Source organism: Panthera pardus, unplaced genomic scaffold (assembly GCF_024362965.1).
Source record: "Panthera pardus isolate Hobbes unplaced genomic scaffold, ASM2436296v1 HiC_scaffold_20, whole genome shotgun sequence".
NCBI lineage: Eukaryota > Metazoa > Chordata > Mammalia > Carnivora > Felidae > Panthera > Panthera pardus.
In genome coordinates, this window is record NW_026526766.1 from 82172046 (window position 1) to 82185686 (window position 13641).

The window sequence follows — 13641 nt, forward strand, 5'->3', positions numbered from 1 at the left end:
GTGAACCCCCCGCAACTTCACGACATATGAACGTATCATCTGAAAATACTGATTACAGAGGAAGATTCTTATGTGTCAACAAACTCACCCCTTACAATAATAACCCAAAGCAACCATTTCATTAATTCTCTTCATTCCTAAATAGCTCAATGCCGGTACACAGTAGGCCCTTGATAAATAAATGTCTGTTAAAAACAGGGCATTTAAAAATGTATCTAGATCCTTTATGTGACGAAAAAGCAATCATATTTAAGATAAAATAAAAGAGGCTATTTTAATTATGCTCCATCTGATAAATGGCTAAAGAGTCAAGCGATTTAAAAATACATAACCTTGCGAATTCTTGTTACAGTCACATCTTGCTGACAGCCATTTTTCACAAACCAAATAATTATGACTTTTGCTCATCAGGAGAGTCAATTCGAGAGAAATAAGGGAGAGTGCACAATCCATTTCAACTAAAATATAGCCACCGCTTGGAAATAGGTTTAAAAATTCCGTTTTTCTACAGAATACAATGTTTTACTTAAGGGGGAAAAAAATCAAGCAAATAAGACAATTTTTCAAATGCTCAGGTCATCAAAAATAGTTGGTGAAAGAATCGGATCTCTAGAATAGTAGCGTGGGTGTTTACTCTGAGAAGCACCACTCCCGATATTGATTTTCAGGAAGTACATTAATAAAGAACTCCTAATTGATTTTTTTTTTTTAAGACTTCGCTTGTTGCCTTTTATTTGAAGGTGCAAAGAAGGGCCTGGGATGCTAAAGTGTTCTAATGAGATGCTTAGCTAACGGAGGCACCTTAAACGGAGTGCCTTGGAGTGGGGGAGGCGGTAGCTGCATTTAATGACTTCATTCAAGAGTTGAGCTAGTTTACGAGCAGAGCCACGCTGTCTCAAAATTTTTGAGAGTTCACCTTCAAAACACGCTTGTAACCAAATAAACGTTCAAAGGTGTGCAAAACTCCACGGAGTTGTTTTGCCAACGAGAGCGGCAGTGGAAAGCCGGTCTGCTGCAGGTGCTATATATAGCTTCTGCTAAAAAACCAAAGGGCAGGGTACATACCTGTCCGAAGTGGACAGTGATTGGCCTCCGGTCTTCTCGGAGCTTAGGGTCCTTGGTCTCCACCAGTGGGGACGGCACAGTCTTTGGCGGCTGCTCTTCCATGGTGGGGGCACAGCCATTCTCGGTGATGTCCTGCAGAGAGAAGCCAGTGGAGGTTGGCGTTGGGGTCGCGGCACCTGCTGTGTGCAGATGCTCCCTCCAGGCCCATGGCCAAGGGGCCTGCCCCGGAACACACCCTCTGGGATGTTCAGAGCCCGTTCTCCTCCGGGCGATGGAGGAAGCAGAAGGCTAACTAGGCTCTTTGACTTTTAAGGATTAGAGAAACCCAAATCATACACGTTAAATTACAAAAACCAGGTAACAATTCGTAACAGTGGGGGGAAAGTCTTTTTGTTCTATTACCTTGCACAGCTATTTCCATTTTTACATATTCACTTTGTCCACATGCAGACATTTAAAAATTACTTGCAATCACAGCTCATGCATAATTTTACATTCTATTTTCTCCTACTATATTATAAGCATTTCCACAGTACTAGTCATTTTAATGATAATTTTAATAGATGCATAATATTTCATTGAGTGGCTATATAATAACTTAATAACCCACTCTACTGTTACTGGGCATTTAGGCTATTCCGTGTGTGTGTGTGTGTGTGTGTGTGTGTGTGTGTGTCTTTCTAAACACCATAGTGATAAACATTGCAGTTTTTCTTTCTTTTGATTATTTCTTTTATAGAAATCCCTAGGAATAAAATTACTAAGTCAAAAGATATAAACATTCTAAGCCTTTTTATTCATTCTACCAAATTGCCTCCAATTTACACCAACTACTGACAATGGATGAGTTATCAGCTTCATGGTACTTGTTAGCCTTATCATTTAAAAAAATGTATTGCTAATTTAAGAGGTGCAAAATTAGACCTCATTGTTGTTTTAATTTGCATACTTTGTTATTTGTGAGTGTGGACACTTTCTCCACACTTGCTTCCTGATGATGTTACTGTCTGTGAGAATGAGGTGTTTATGCTCTATCTTTCTTAGCCTTTATCTTTCTGGCAAAGAATGATGAGACCCAGGTCTGAGTTAGGATTTTATGACTTGGAGAACACTTAAGGAACCAAAAAGTAATATTTTTAAATTCAGAAATTTACACTGAATTTGGACTTCTGGTGAATGAAGTCAAAGTATAAAGAAAAGAAAAACCCCACTGTGCAAAAGGCAGGGAATGGTTCCTTTGGTTCTTTGGGAGGATGATGGTGCCCACTTGTGCTCTATGGACCACGTGTTTTACTCAAGTCATGAACGTTGCTTAGATTCTCATTGGAACAAGGCAGAGAATAAAGGTACAAATAAAAACATTTTTAAAACCCCATTTAAATGATAATAATTTTTTTTTACCAAGTAAAAATAACTCCCAGTCGGAATGAAATAATAAAGGAAGGGCTCCTGGGTGGTTCAGTTGGTTGGGTATCCAACTTCGCTCAGGTCATGATCTCACAGCTTGTGAGTTCGAGCCCCGCATCAGGCTCTGTGCTGACAGCTTGGAGCCTGGATCCTGCTTCGGATTCTGTGTCTCCCTCTCTCTCTGCCCCTCACCCGCTCATACTCTGTCTCTCGCTCTCTCAAAAATAAATAAACATTAAAAAAAAATTTTTTTTTTTTTTAAAGAATGAAATAATAAAGGAAATTTCCAATTCTTTTCATTGCTAAAACAAAGACATATTTCGGTCAAGACACACGCCTTTAGTACTCATTAAATTCTGCACACAAAAGACTTGACAACTGGTTGCTTTTAACCTAGCCAAATAAAGAGAATGGTGGCCAATGGAACAAAGTGGTCCTCTCTCGGATAATAATGCATTAAGGAAGAAACACACATAACATTTGTGAGCCTCAATCTCCTCATCTGTAAAATGGGGATATGGTAGCTAGGAGGAGTAAAGGAGATAAAGCAACACAAGTGCGTCTAGAACATTATTACTCAGTAATGTCCTACGTACAGCACTTAATAATAATGGAGTACTTACTAATAATAAGGTATAGACTTTATTATAATAAACTCCAGGGATCTACCTATCTATATGCAACCCCACACACTCAGCTGCAGACTCTGGTCCTGCTTGGTGACAACACAGGGAGGTGATGGCCTCTTGGTTTCACAGGAAGGGCTTGCATTAAGTGGCCCCCAAGTCTTAGCTTGGCTGAGGCTGCGTGATGAGAGGCTGCCGACAGCCAATTAGAAAGGGCTCTTTTGGAAAGGGGCTGCCCTAAGGTGCTCAGGTCAAGTGGAACAAAGAGGGGGAGGGGCTCCATCTGCACCAGAAAGTAACAAAGGGCAAAGGGGGCATTCTGGATCCAGGTGGGGTTACTGAGAAGACAGACACAAAGGTTGGGTAAAGCCAAAGAGTAAAAAAAAAAAAAAGAGAGAGAGAGAGAGAAAGAAAAAATAAATCCACTTTTAGTTCAGGAAAAATATTGTGCGTGTGTGTGAGTGACTGGCTGTAAGAAGCAGTAAGGTTACATGGTAAGAAAATATTCACAGTAATAAAATTATAAGATGATAGCCTTTTTAAAAAATGTATGTGGTGGTTTGGGGCAAAGTGTCTTAGTTTAAGCTTGTAAGTAAGCACTGTCTTCTAGTTTTGTTTTTACCACCAACTAGCTGATCTTTCCAACCTTTTTGTACCTATTCATTTGTACAACGGGGAGACCACCACCCGCCTGGTGAACTTCAAAGCTACGGGAAGAATGAATTAAAGGAGACAGAACACAAGGGAGCTTGAAAAATGTTACATTCCCGTGCAAACGGAACCTTCGATCTGTATCCCCGGGGGGGGGGGGGAGGGGGGGGGGAGGGGGGGGGGGATGGAAAGAGCGCTATCTAAGAGGAGCTCCCTTCGTTGTGTTGAGCGCCCACTATTGGCAGGCACTTTTCCAGACCCTTGACCTTCACCATCGTACTTAGTTTCCACAGCAACCATGAGGTAAACAGGATGATGGCTCTTTTATAGGTGAGGAAACAAGGCTTAAAGAGGGCAACTCACCCAAAGCCACACAAGCTAGAAAGTGGAGGAACCAAGAACTACAGGATTTCTGGCACTTAGACTGACATCAACTCCTAACAGCAGCATGCATGAAGACATCCTGAGCTGAGGAGGTGCTCAAGAGACCGTGAGGTGTGATCCCTGGAAATCCCTACTGTTAACACTGACCTTATGCTGCCGTGCCTCACGGTCTCTTTGCACGGTCTCTTTCCCTAAAGACTGCCTGCCTTCCTTGGGGTTTGGGTTCTCTGCCCCAGAGCCTGCAATATATAGTAGTACATGCTCTCTAACAAATCTTTGTAAATCGAATTGAACATTTGGAAAGCAAATGTGTCCAATATACAAATGTGCTGTGTATCAAAAAACAATGCTGCACGTTAATTTTCCTCAGTTAGAAGATCCTGAAGTGCGTAAGACTTCTCACAGTCCCGTGGCTTGCCCCGCTAACTTACTAACTTCTTCACTCTTTCCTGCCGCTGGGGAAGGACACCTCACTGCTTCCTCCCAGGGAGAGCAGAGCTGGGAGGAGCCCTGGTAAAGAAAGAAATGCGGCCAACTTTGTTGTACCTACCGGCAGAGATCTCACACATAATAGAGATCCTGTGATTAAAGAAATTGTGGTCTAAGAACTGAGAAGCTGTCAGCAAAGGGTTTGGGAAAATAGGCACTCCCAAACCCTTCTGGAGGGAATACAAATTGGCAATTTATATCAAAACCTTAAAAGAGGTGCATGCCCTCTGGCCCATTAATTACATTCCTAGAAATTTATCCTAATGAAACAATTAAGAATTCCTGCAACGTTTTACTTATGAGAATACCTGCCTAGGAGAAACTGGAACTAACTTAAGTATCCAACAAAGGGACTGACTAATGTATATATGCCCATCAGATAAAATTTTCCGCAGCCACGCAAAACAAGGACGAGCGGAAGGGAGAGACCTTTAGTGGTCTGGGAAATGCTCAGAATATAGTAAGTGAAAATGCAGGTTATAAAACAAGGTCATTTTCTTTTTGCTTGTCTGATTTGTTGAATTGTCTCCAATAAACATGTTTTTGTTGTTGTTGTTTGTTTGTTTGTAAACAGAAGGGGAAAAAAAAGACTATGGAAATGTCATTTTGAAAAAGCAAAACCAAGAAGCTGACAGGAAGGGTAAATCTGTTCCTTCCTTCCCGAAGGGTCACAGGGGAGGGAGGCACTAGACACAGCTGTAGATCGGAGGCCACGACACGGTGGCGAATCTCTTACCAGGAGCCCTGGGGGCCCTACCAGTTCCCATCTCTTGGTAAAGCCAAGGAGTCAGAAAATAATTCAATTCCCATCACCTTCCCTAAGGGTTTGCTGGAATCAAAAAGCATGACTAGGGTCTAACCTCCACCTGTCCATGGAAGAGGCAGGGACATGTACAGTCACCGGACAGAGTACCAGAAGAGTAAGGGACATGTACAGTCACTGGACAGAGTACCTCTGAGAAGGCAGAAGGCAGAAACCTAGGGGAGGCGGGGGGCGCTGAGTGGCCTTGGGTACAAGCTAGGGAGGGGGCTGGACCCAGAAGGACCTGAGGACAGGACTTCATGAGGCAGAGATGTAGCTAGAGACTTCCTGGCCCAGGGGCATGTAGAGAGCACAGCCCGGTTAAGGAAGGGCAGGTGACCCAGTGGCTGGGGCATTTCAAGAACCCCCTGGCTGAGGTGGAGGAAGGTTTGAAAAGTCTGAAAGGTTTTAATCAAGAGAGTGACTCAGAGCTGTGGCCTAGAAAAATTGCTCTGGTGGCTGTGTGGATGACCAAAAGGACGGTGACCCCATGTCAGCCATGCTCTCAGGGTATATGTACACGTGGGTGTCTGGGCAGATCGGCTGCTCTGATGTGGGACATGAGGAAACGAATAGGATGAAAATTCCCACTTAATGAGTGGCTACTAAGTGTTGCTGTTGCAAGGCATTACCTCTTCTAATCCTTACAACAATCCAGTAAAAATGGATCCTTCTCCTAGTTATAGATGAGAAAGAACTAGGTTCGGAGAGGTCTAGTAACTTACTCAAGGCCACACAGTTAATATCTTACACAACCGGCTTATCTACCTCAGGAGCTCAACTACCACCCCGTGGCGTCAGAGGTTTAAAGGCGGGTGTGAGGCTGAGCCCTTAATATCTGCGACTCAGATTACTGGTCTCCAAGTTCAGATTCGTGCAGCGCCCTTCTTTTCCAGTCTACCTCACGCCGCAGCAAATGAAAATTAAAATATGGATATTGATATCGAAACAATATCCAAAGTTGGAAATTTCTGTGAATGAGGCTGCACCGTTATTTTAATGTGTTGGAGACAGGGAGCTGACAGTTGTGTGATAAGGTGTGAAAATGTCTGTTCTATGCGAGTCTACCTAGATCTGCCTGCCCCACACGCGCTTACTCCCTTCAGTACACCAGGAGATGTTTGGCCAGAAACTCGAGGCTTCGCTAACCCAGCTGTGAATTTGCTCCTTTCCATCAAAAGCTCTTTATCAACAAGCTCGATTTGTGTCTCCAAGATCAAAGATTTAAAACTTTAAAAAGGGCTGTGAAATGGGCCCATTCGATTCAGTCACTCTAATATGGAAGAAAAAAGGTAATTCTTCAGGGGTTTCCCAGGAGATGACAAAATGACATTCTGATGTGAATATCTTAATGCTCCTTGCAGGTGAGAAGGAGCGTGTGTGTGGCCACTGTTTTCCAAACAGCACTCCCATGCCACCCTCGTGTGACGCTGTAGGAGTGCAATCTGTTGACAGTCACAAACCCAGCCACACGGCGGCGTTCTTCTGGAGGCCAGGTCTGGTGGGGGGGGAGATGCTCTGGAGGAAAGCACTACACTCTCTGTTTAGAAAGCGACAGCCGGCAAGCATCTTGGCCATTTCTTCTTCTTCCTAATTTTGAGCTTGACTTCAAAGAAGGCCAAGCTACAGAAGAACTTGACCACCTTGCTGCATTTATCCAGAGAAACATGTTATTATCCATCCTTCTTCTTCTTCTTCTTCTTTTTTTTTTTTTTTTTTGTTGTTGGGCTGAAGCAGAGCAGGTACGGAATAAAGCCACACTATAGTATCTATTAACAATTATTTGCCAATGGTCACACGGATACCGTGAAAGCTCCTCTTTCAGATGCTTTGAAAATCTGCTGCACAAATGAACAAGGGATGGAAAAGGGGCCCTGTGCAGTCATATTAGAGATGGACCCTCCACACACCATGGTGACCTCTCCGCAGGTCGGCCCCACATTTTCTATTTGCAATTCAAACCCAAGGCGGGAGCACAGAGGGCAAGATTGGGTTCTTGATTATATCTGCGAGGTCACCATCACTATGCAGAGTTAGAGGAGGCCAGGTGGCAACCCAGTACATTTGAAAATTGGATCTTTGTTGGGAACTGCCTCAATTTCATAGCAGAAACCAAACTTGAGATGTCTGTATTAGACGCATCTGGGGAGCCACACGGATATGTTGCTGTGTGAAGGGGGGTGGGGGGTGGGGGGGGAGGGGAACAAAAAAAAAGCCAAGGAAATATTTTCTGCCGCAGTGAGAGAGGTCAGATGAAGCCAAATCCTAAATTAGCTCAAGAAAGGGAGCAGGAGAGCACATCACTGAAGACCAAGTCCTGTCTGCACTGAACAATGCTAGAGTTTCAATTACAAAATAGCTCTTCCAAGAACAACTGCAAAATATCAAGCCTGCAGAAATCTGTAAGACCGAAGGGGGGAAAAGTGAAAATTGAAAAAGGTGCACTAATAGATCTGTCAACAGTCCGATGGTGACAAGCCACATTTCTATAAAATGCCTTCACCATTTGTGCCACCTGAAATGCACTGACACTTTCTATAGAACATTATCTCCTGAAGCTATTCTTGAAAAGACTGGCAGGGGGAAGAGGAGAAGGGGAGGGAAAAATCTGCTTTAGATACTATCAAGGAGAGGAAGGCGGGGGGGGGGGGGGGCGGCGTGGAAGGAGCGCGATCTGGATTGTTTAAGTGAACCTTTGAACAACAACATCACAAAACCGGAGCGGAACCGGTTATTTGCAGAAATGTTACGTATCATAAAAAGGGGATTTTCGGAAGGCCCAGCGCTTCCGTGTACCAGGAGGGAGGCGATGGCCTGCAGAGAGCACATCCGACCAATAAGGAACATCTGTCCTCTGCCTGAGGAGGGACCCCTTTCTTTACTTACTTCCAGTAGTATTCTAACACCAGCTGAGCCGAGATCAGGTCATCAAGGAGGGAAAATTTGGTGAGAGAACTCCCCCCTCCCTGTCACTCTGTATTTTATCCCACTCAGTTACACGCGGCTGGGGTAGGAGATAAAAAAGTATGTATAGGACTTAACATCCAAGAATTCCACCTGCCGGCCTCTGGCAGGGTGCAACAGACCACAGTTAAGGTCTATCTGGATTTACATGACAGGAGTTTTATTTCGGGACTTGAATCTTGGCCGTTAAAAATTCACTCTCAGCTGAAACTAGGAATTTAAATGCTTAGTCAGAACAAATTATTTTGCAATTAAAAGAAAGGAATCAATTCCTTTGACCATTGCAAGTTAATGAGAGGTCCTTTCTGACTTCATAAAATTAAAACTGCTTTCAATTTTTTAAAAACTGCCAAGATAGACAAAGGCCCTTGTTCGAGTTGCACACTGGGGGGTGTGGGATAATGAAGTCAAGTGCTCCCAAACATCTTTTGGAAAAGCAAACACTCGTTTTAGACGGGCAGTAAGAAATGCTGTTGTCGTAAGAGCATGGATGCTAGAAATGGACGGGTCTGGAACCTGATCCCATTTCTGTAGGCTCCAGCAGTGTGTCCTTGGGCAAATTCCTTCACCTCCAAACCACAGTCTAGTCTCTTTACACACAAAATAGGAATAATACCCCGCCCCGGGGCTGTTCTAAGGCTTAAATGTAAAAGCCCCCAGCACGGACCATCCTTAGGAAGTGGTGACTGAAGGGTGACAACAGTAATACTGATGACATTCATCATAATATAAAAATACCCTCTGCTCTGTTCACCTCCCTGTACAAGGCTAGAGAATCAGGCAGGGGACTCTGGGCCAGCGTGCAGCTGTAGGTTTCATACCATTTTACTGATGGTCCAGGAAGATAATCAAAGTCCTCTCCCTGTCTCCCAAGAGTCTGAAATGGGAACTGCTGGGCTCCTCTTGGTGAACCCACCACCGTGAGGAGAGCCCGCGGAGTCCTCCAGAAACCCACCCTTTGTGCCCTATGTCTGCATGGTGGCCAGGTGCCTGCTGGGATCATGGCAGTCATTTCCCTGGAGATGCTTCTGGGTTTTGGTCATAAGCAGCCCCAGGGCAGAGGTCGGCTGTGGTGCCCAGATGGGGGGCGGGGGGTGGGGGTGGCGCTGAGCCAATTTCGATACAGCCCGGTGAACCCCAGGCCTGGTGGGGTGGGCAAGGGGCAGACTGGCAGTGGGGACTCTGAACTTGCTTGCCTTTGTGGGTTTAAGCCAGTCTTAATGTTATTTGAAGACAGTTTTTTGTCTGTGAATATTTATAACAGTGTGAAAACTCCCGGACAGCTGGTAATGCATTTTGAAGTGTGCTAACAACACTGTATCAAACAGCCCTCTATTGATCACATCATACTTTTTTGTGGCCACGCATTTCATACACGGTGCTTATACATTTTGAATAAGAACTTCAAGTACCTTTTGCTTCAAGCGGTTTTTCACCTCTTTTATTCCCATTTTTGCATGATCTTTTGCCTGCATGAAAAATTAATTTAAGTTAAGATTCCCTCTCTGTTTCCAGCAGGGACTATGCTTGATTTCAATCCGTCGTGAATCACCTTCTCTGATTACTAGAAAAAGGAAGGAAAAATGGGATCATCAAGTCGAAAACATAATGGCTATGAAAACAAATACAATGTTAAGAGGTTAAAAAAAAAAAATCCCTTAAAGAGGCTACGGAGATTTTATTTTCTGCATTTTGATGGCACTGATTTTTTCCCCCCCTTCCAAAGCCCTTCATCTGCTCTCTATGATTATTTATCTCAGCAGCCCGGTGATAGCCACCAGTAAGTGTCGAGCAGCAGCTTTTGAGGCTGCCAGAATCTGAATGTCTATTACATTTCACCAGGGCAGGGCCTCAGGACCAATTTTCTGTCGGGGCTGAATGGCCTGAGCAGACACATTGCTGGGTGCCCCTAGTGCCGTTCCTTAAATCTCATTTCGGCACACACCCTGGCTTTTATTTTCTGTCGTTTTAGACCTGTGTGGTTCTCTTGGCAGGCCACCCGCCCGGTTAAAATAACTGCAGTTTAAGCACGGAAAGGACTAACAAAATTAAAAATGGAAATAAAACAAAACCACCCCAGTTAAGTGGCTCACAGTCAAATTAGCAAGCAAGAGAAACCATGAGAAAAAAAAAAAAAAATACTTGAGGCTTGTAAAAGATGGCACATCGGATCGGGAACTGACGTGTTCTCCTATTTTCTCTCTGCTTGTGGGCATGGGTTTCACAAACAATGCACGTCCTATAGGGCAGTGGTGAGAGAGATGATGAAGAATTTGGGACAAAAATCAGGGAGTGTGTCCCACCGTGAACAGTCTTCAGTAACCAGCAAAGGAGCTGCTTTATTTTGACGTGATAATGGGGATACCCACAGGAAAGGTTTTACCAGAACGCTCCGCAGACCACGCCTCCAGGTCCCAGGGACACCGGCACAGAACAGCCAGCATCTTAAGCCACCCAGTCTCTATTTTAGTACAAGCTAAAACCAGTAGCTTCCCATTTCTTGAGGGCAGCAACTGTGAGCACAAACAGTTTCAATGAAAAACATCACCGACCTGGTCACAAAATATCAACACTACATAATTCTAAGAGCCTCGGAAGCTTTAGGATACAGCCAGCCCCTGATTCACCTCTGCAAGGCAGGGTCAGGTGTATTTAAGGGTTTTGTCATGCTAAGGAACAGATCTGTTTGGATCCTGAGTGTAAGACCCGTACTCACAAACTTATAGACAGTCTTCATAGCTGGGTTCGCCTTTGTTTTTACGGTATTCAGAATGGCTCCGCTTCCTTTCTATAATAAAAACATCAATTGGCAACTTGGACTGAAGAGAACAGTAGGCCAACACCAACAGAAACCTCTTCCCTTTAAACAAGTTAAGCAGCATTCCAAGAGCGTGTAATTTAATTAGAGAAACAGGCCTAGATGGTAACTGGTCCTGGGCAAGTAGTTACGGCCATGGTAGGATCACGATGGGTGGTTCTGGGAGAGCAGGGTGCGGATACAGACACTGATAACTAGGCACAGGGGGGCCCAGTATTTTGGTTGGCACCAGTCTGCTGGCTGGAAGAAAAGCTCTTCCCAGGCTCTCTGAGGCAAGGTTTCCCCATAGCAATCTATGACTTCTCAAGAAATTCTAGTTTATTTGGCTACCCGGAATCATGTGCCTTCCTTTCCTCACCTTGGTTTTCTGTGTTGTTAGTTTGAATCACTCTGGCAGGCTGCCTCCCTTAACATTGATATCTTGAGAAAAGGAAAGAATGAGTAGCCATCAACATTAATCATGGCTCTCGTACACATCCGACATACCAATTTCTTGGTTTAGGTTCTCTGGGAGAGCGGGGAGAAGAGGAGGAAAGATGGCTTTCCCAGGACACAAAGGAGGCCAAGGGATAGATACGTAGTGCACAGGCTCTAGGTATTTTGTGAGCCCTCACTGCAGAGGCACCTGTGTTAGCCTTGCAGGATATGGAGTCATGGGAAGGCTGGCCTAAGCCGTCAAGGACCTCCAGTATGGGGGGTGGGGGGGGTATGTGCCCCAGGGTAAACAGCCGCAGCTGAAGGTCCTGAGGGCCGCACTACCTGTGTGCGCAAGGCGCGTGGAGGCAGCTCGTGGTCTGCAAGGTCAGAGAAGGAGTTAAGAGGATGAAGCATTTGGCCTGGTCCATGAGGGATGATGAGGAGTTCACACAGGGGGATAGGATGGGTAAGGGCATTCGAGAGATAGGGAAGAGCACATTAAAAAAAGTGCAGAGGCTGAAAAGCCATGCGATCCTAGGAAGTGGTCAGTGCATCATGGGAGGAATGACCAGCGGGGCTGAGGCCAGATGAGGTCAGCTCACGAAGGGCCAGGATATGGAGCCGGCACTCCAGAGGATTTTTAATCAAATGTATCACATAATCTGATTTGTGCTGGTTTGGAAAGATAATTCTAACTGATTCGAACAAAGAGAGTGGATCAAGTGGGTATATAAAAGAATGAGATACAGTAATGTAATTATTAGGATTAACACTTAGCACAATTTTTGGTAACAGCCCGTATTAGAAATTTTGAGCTTTAATTAAAAAACACTGCAGTCTGACCCAGAAAGCATTCTGTGTCATAGGACAATATGAAATTTTGACCTGCTCATTTATTCCATACTGCTTTCCAAAATTACTCAGTATCCTATTTCAATGGTCCTTTGGAATATTAAAACTCCTTTTATCAATCAATCAGCAAGTCCTTATTGCTGGTCTGTGATTTGCCAAGTGCAGTGTTTGGCCATACAAGAAGAACAAAAGAGGTCTTTCACTGAGGAATTCCTTACTCTCGGCCAAATGCAGCCACTTCCAAGGGACCTGACTTGGCAGTGGTGTGCTTGGCTCGTAAGCAGAAAAGAACACTTATCACATTATGTTGCAGTTGCCTGTTTACGTGTGCCTCCCCAAGAAGACAGCAAGCTCCCCAGGGCAGGGCCTGTGTCTTTCTGCTCCCCACTGTGTCCCCAGCATGGCCTCCGGTTCACAGGAAGCCTTCAGCACATGCACACTGATAAACCCGGGCAAAGGCGAGAAGTTGAATTCTTTAGTGGCTTCTGAAGACCTAGGCACCTGGCTTCTAACACGGCCAGAAACTGTTCATAACCACAGCAAAGGGATAAAAAAAAAAAAAAAACAAAAAAAACCCCCAGTGATTTGTTCTCCACCCTCCTGGGAGCCTTTGCTGTGAAAAACACTGCAGGGTGGCAAGAGGGACACATTTTTGGTTTTCCCATGAAAATGTCCCAATCGTGCTGGTCTGGAAGGAGACGCCCCAGAAAACGCTCTAGGATGACAACATCCACTCAACACTCCTGGGCCAGCTTCCTGAGATGAGGAAGCTTCTCCTGGCTCTCCTTGCCCTCACAGAAGGATGCTTTGGACAGCCTCCTCCTGCAAGCCTCCACCTGGCACTCGATGGCCTGGCTTTACAAACAGAAGCATCTTCAGCCGAAAGAATGGAGGGCCCCAGGCGGGATGACCACCCTGTGGGTGGCAGGGGAGGCAGAGGGCTACCAGGAGGCTCAGAGGGGCCCGGGTAGCTCTGAGGGGGTGCACACTTACCCGGACTGTGGAGAGCCACTGATGGTAGAGTTTATCGCTGCCTGGGGAAAGAGGAATCAGAGAACGGGTTAATGTTATGTGCCCTCAGGAGTTCCTCCAATTGCTTACAGCGAGCAGGACTTGGAAAGCTCAAAATCTAGAGAAACACGTGAGGCTCCCGTGCTCTACTCCCT

General features: G+C 45.0%; 1 protein-coding gene across 1 annotated transcript in view; it reads right to left on the minus strand.

Moving 5' to 3' along the window:
- The window catches only part of DENND1A (DENN domain containing 1A), a 509944-nt gene that overhangs the window by 51187 nt on the left and 445116 nt on the right, over window positions 1-13641 (minus strand). Inside the window, 4 exon segments of the mRNA XM_053908275.1 lie at window positions 1066-1197; window positions 9801-9857; window positions 11105-11176; window positions 13469-13509. Of these exon segments, the coding sequence (XP_053764250.1) occupies window positions 1066-1197; window positions 9801-9857; window positions 11105-11176; window positions 13469-13509 (302 nt within the window).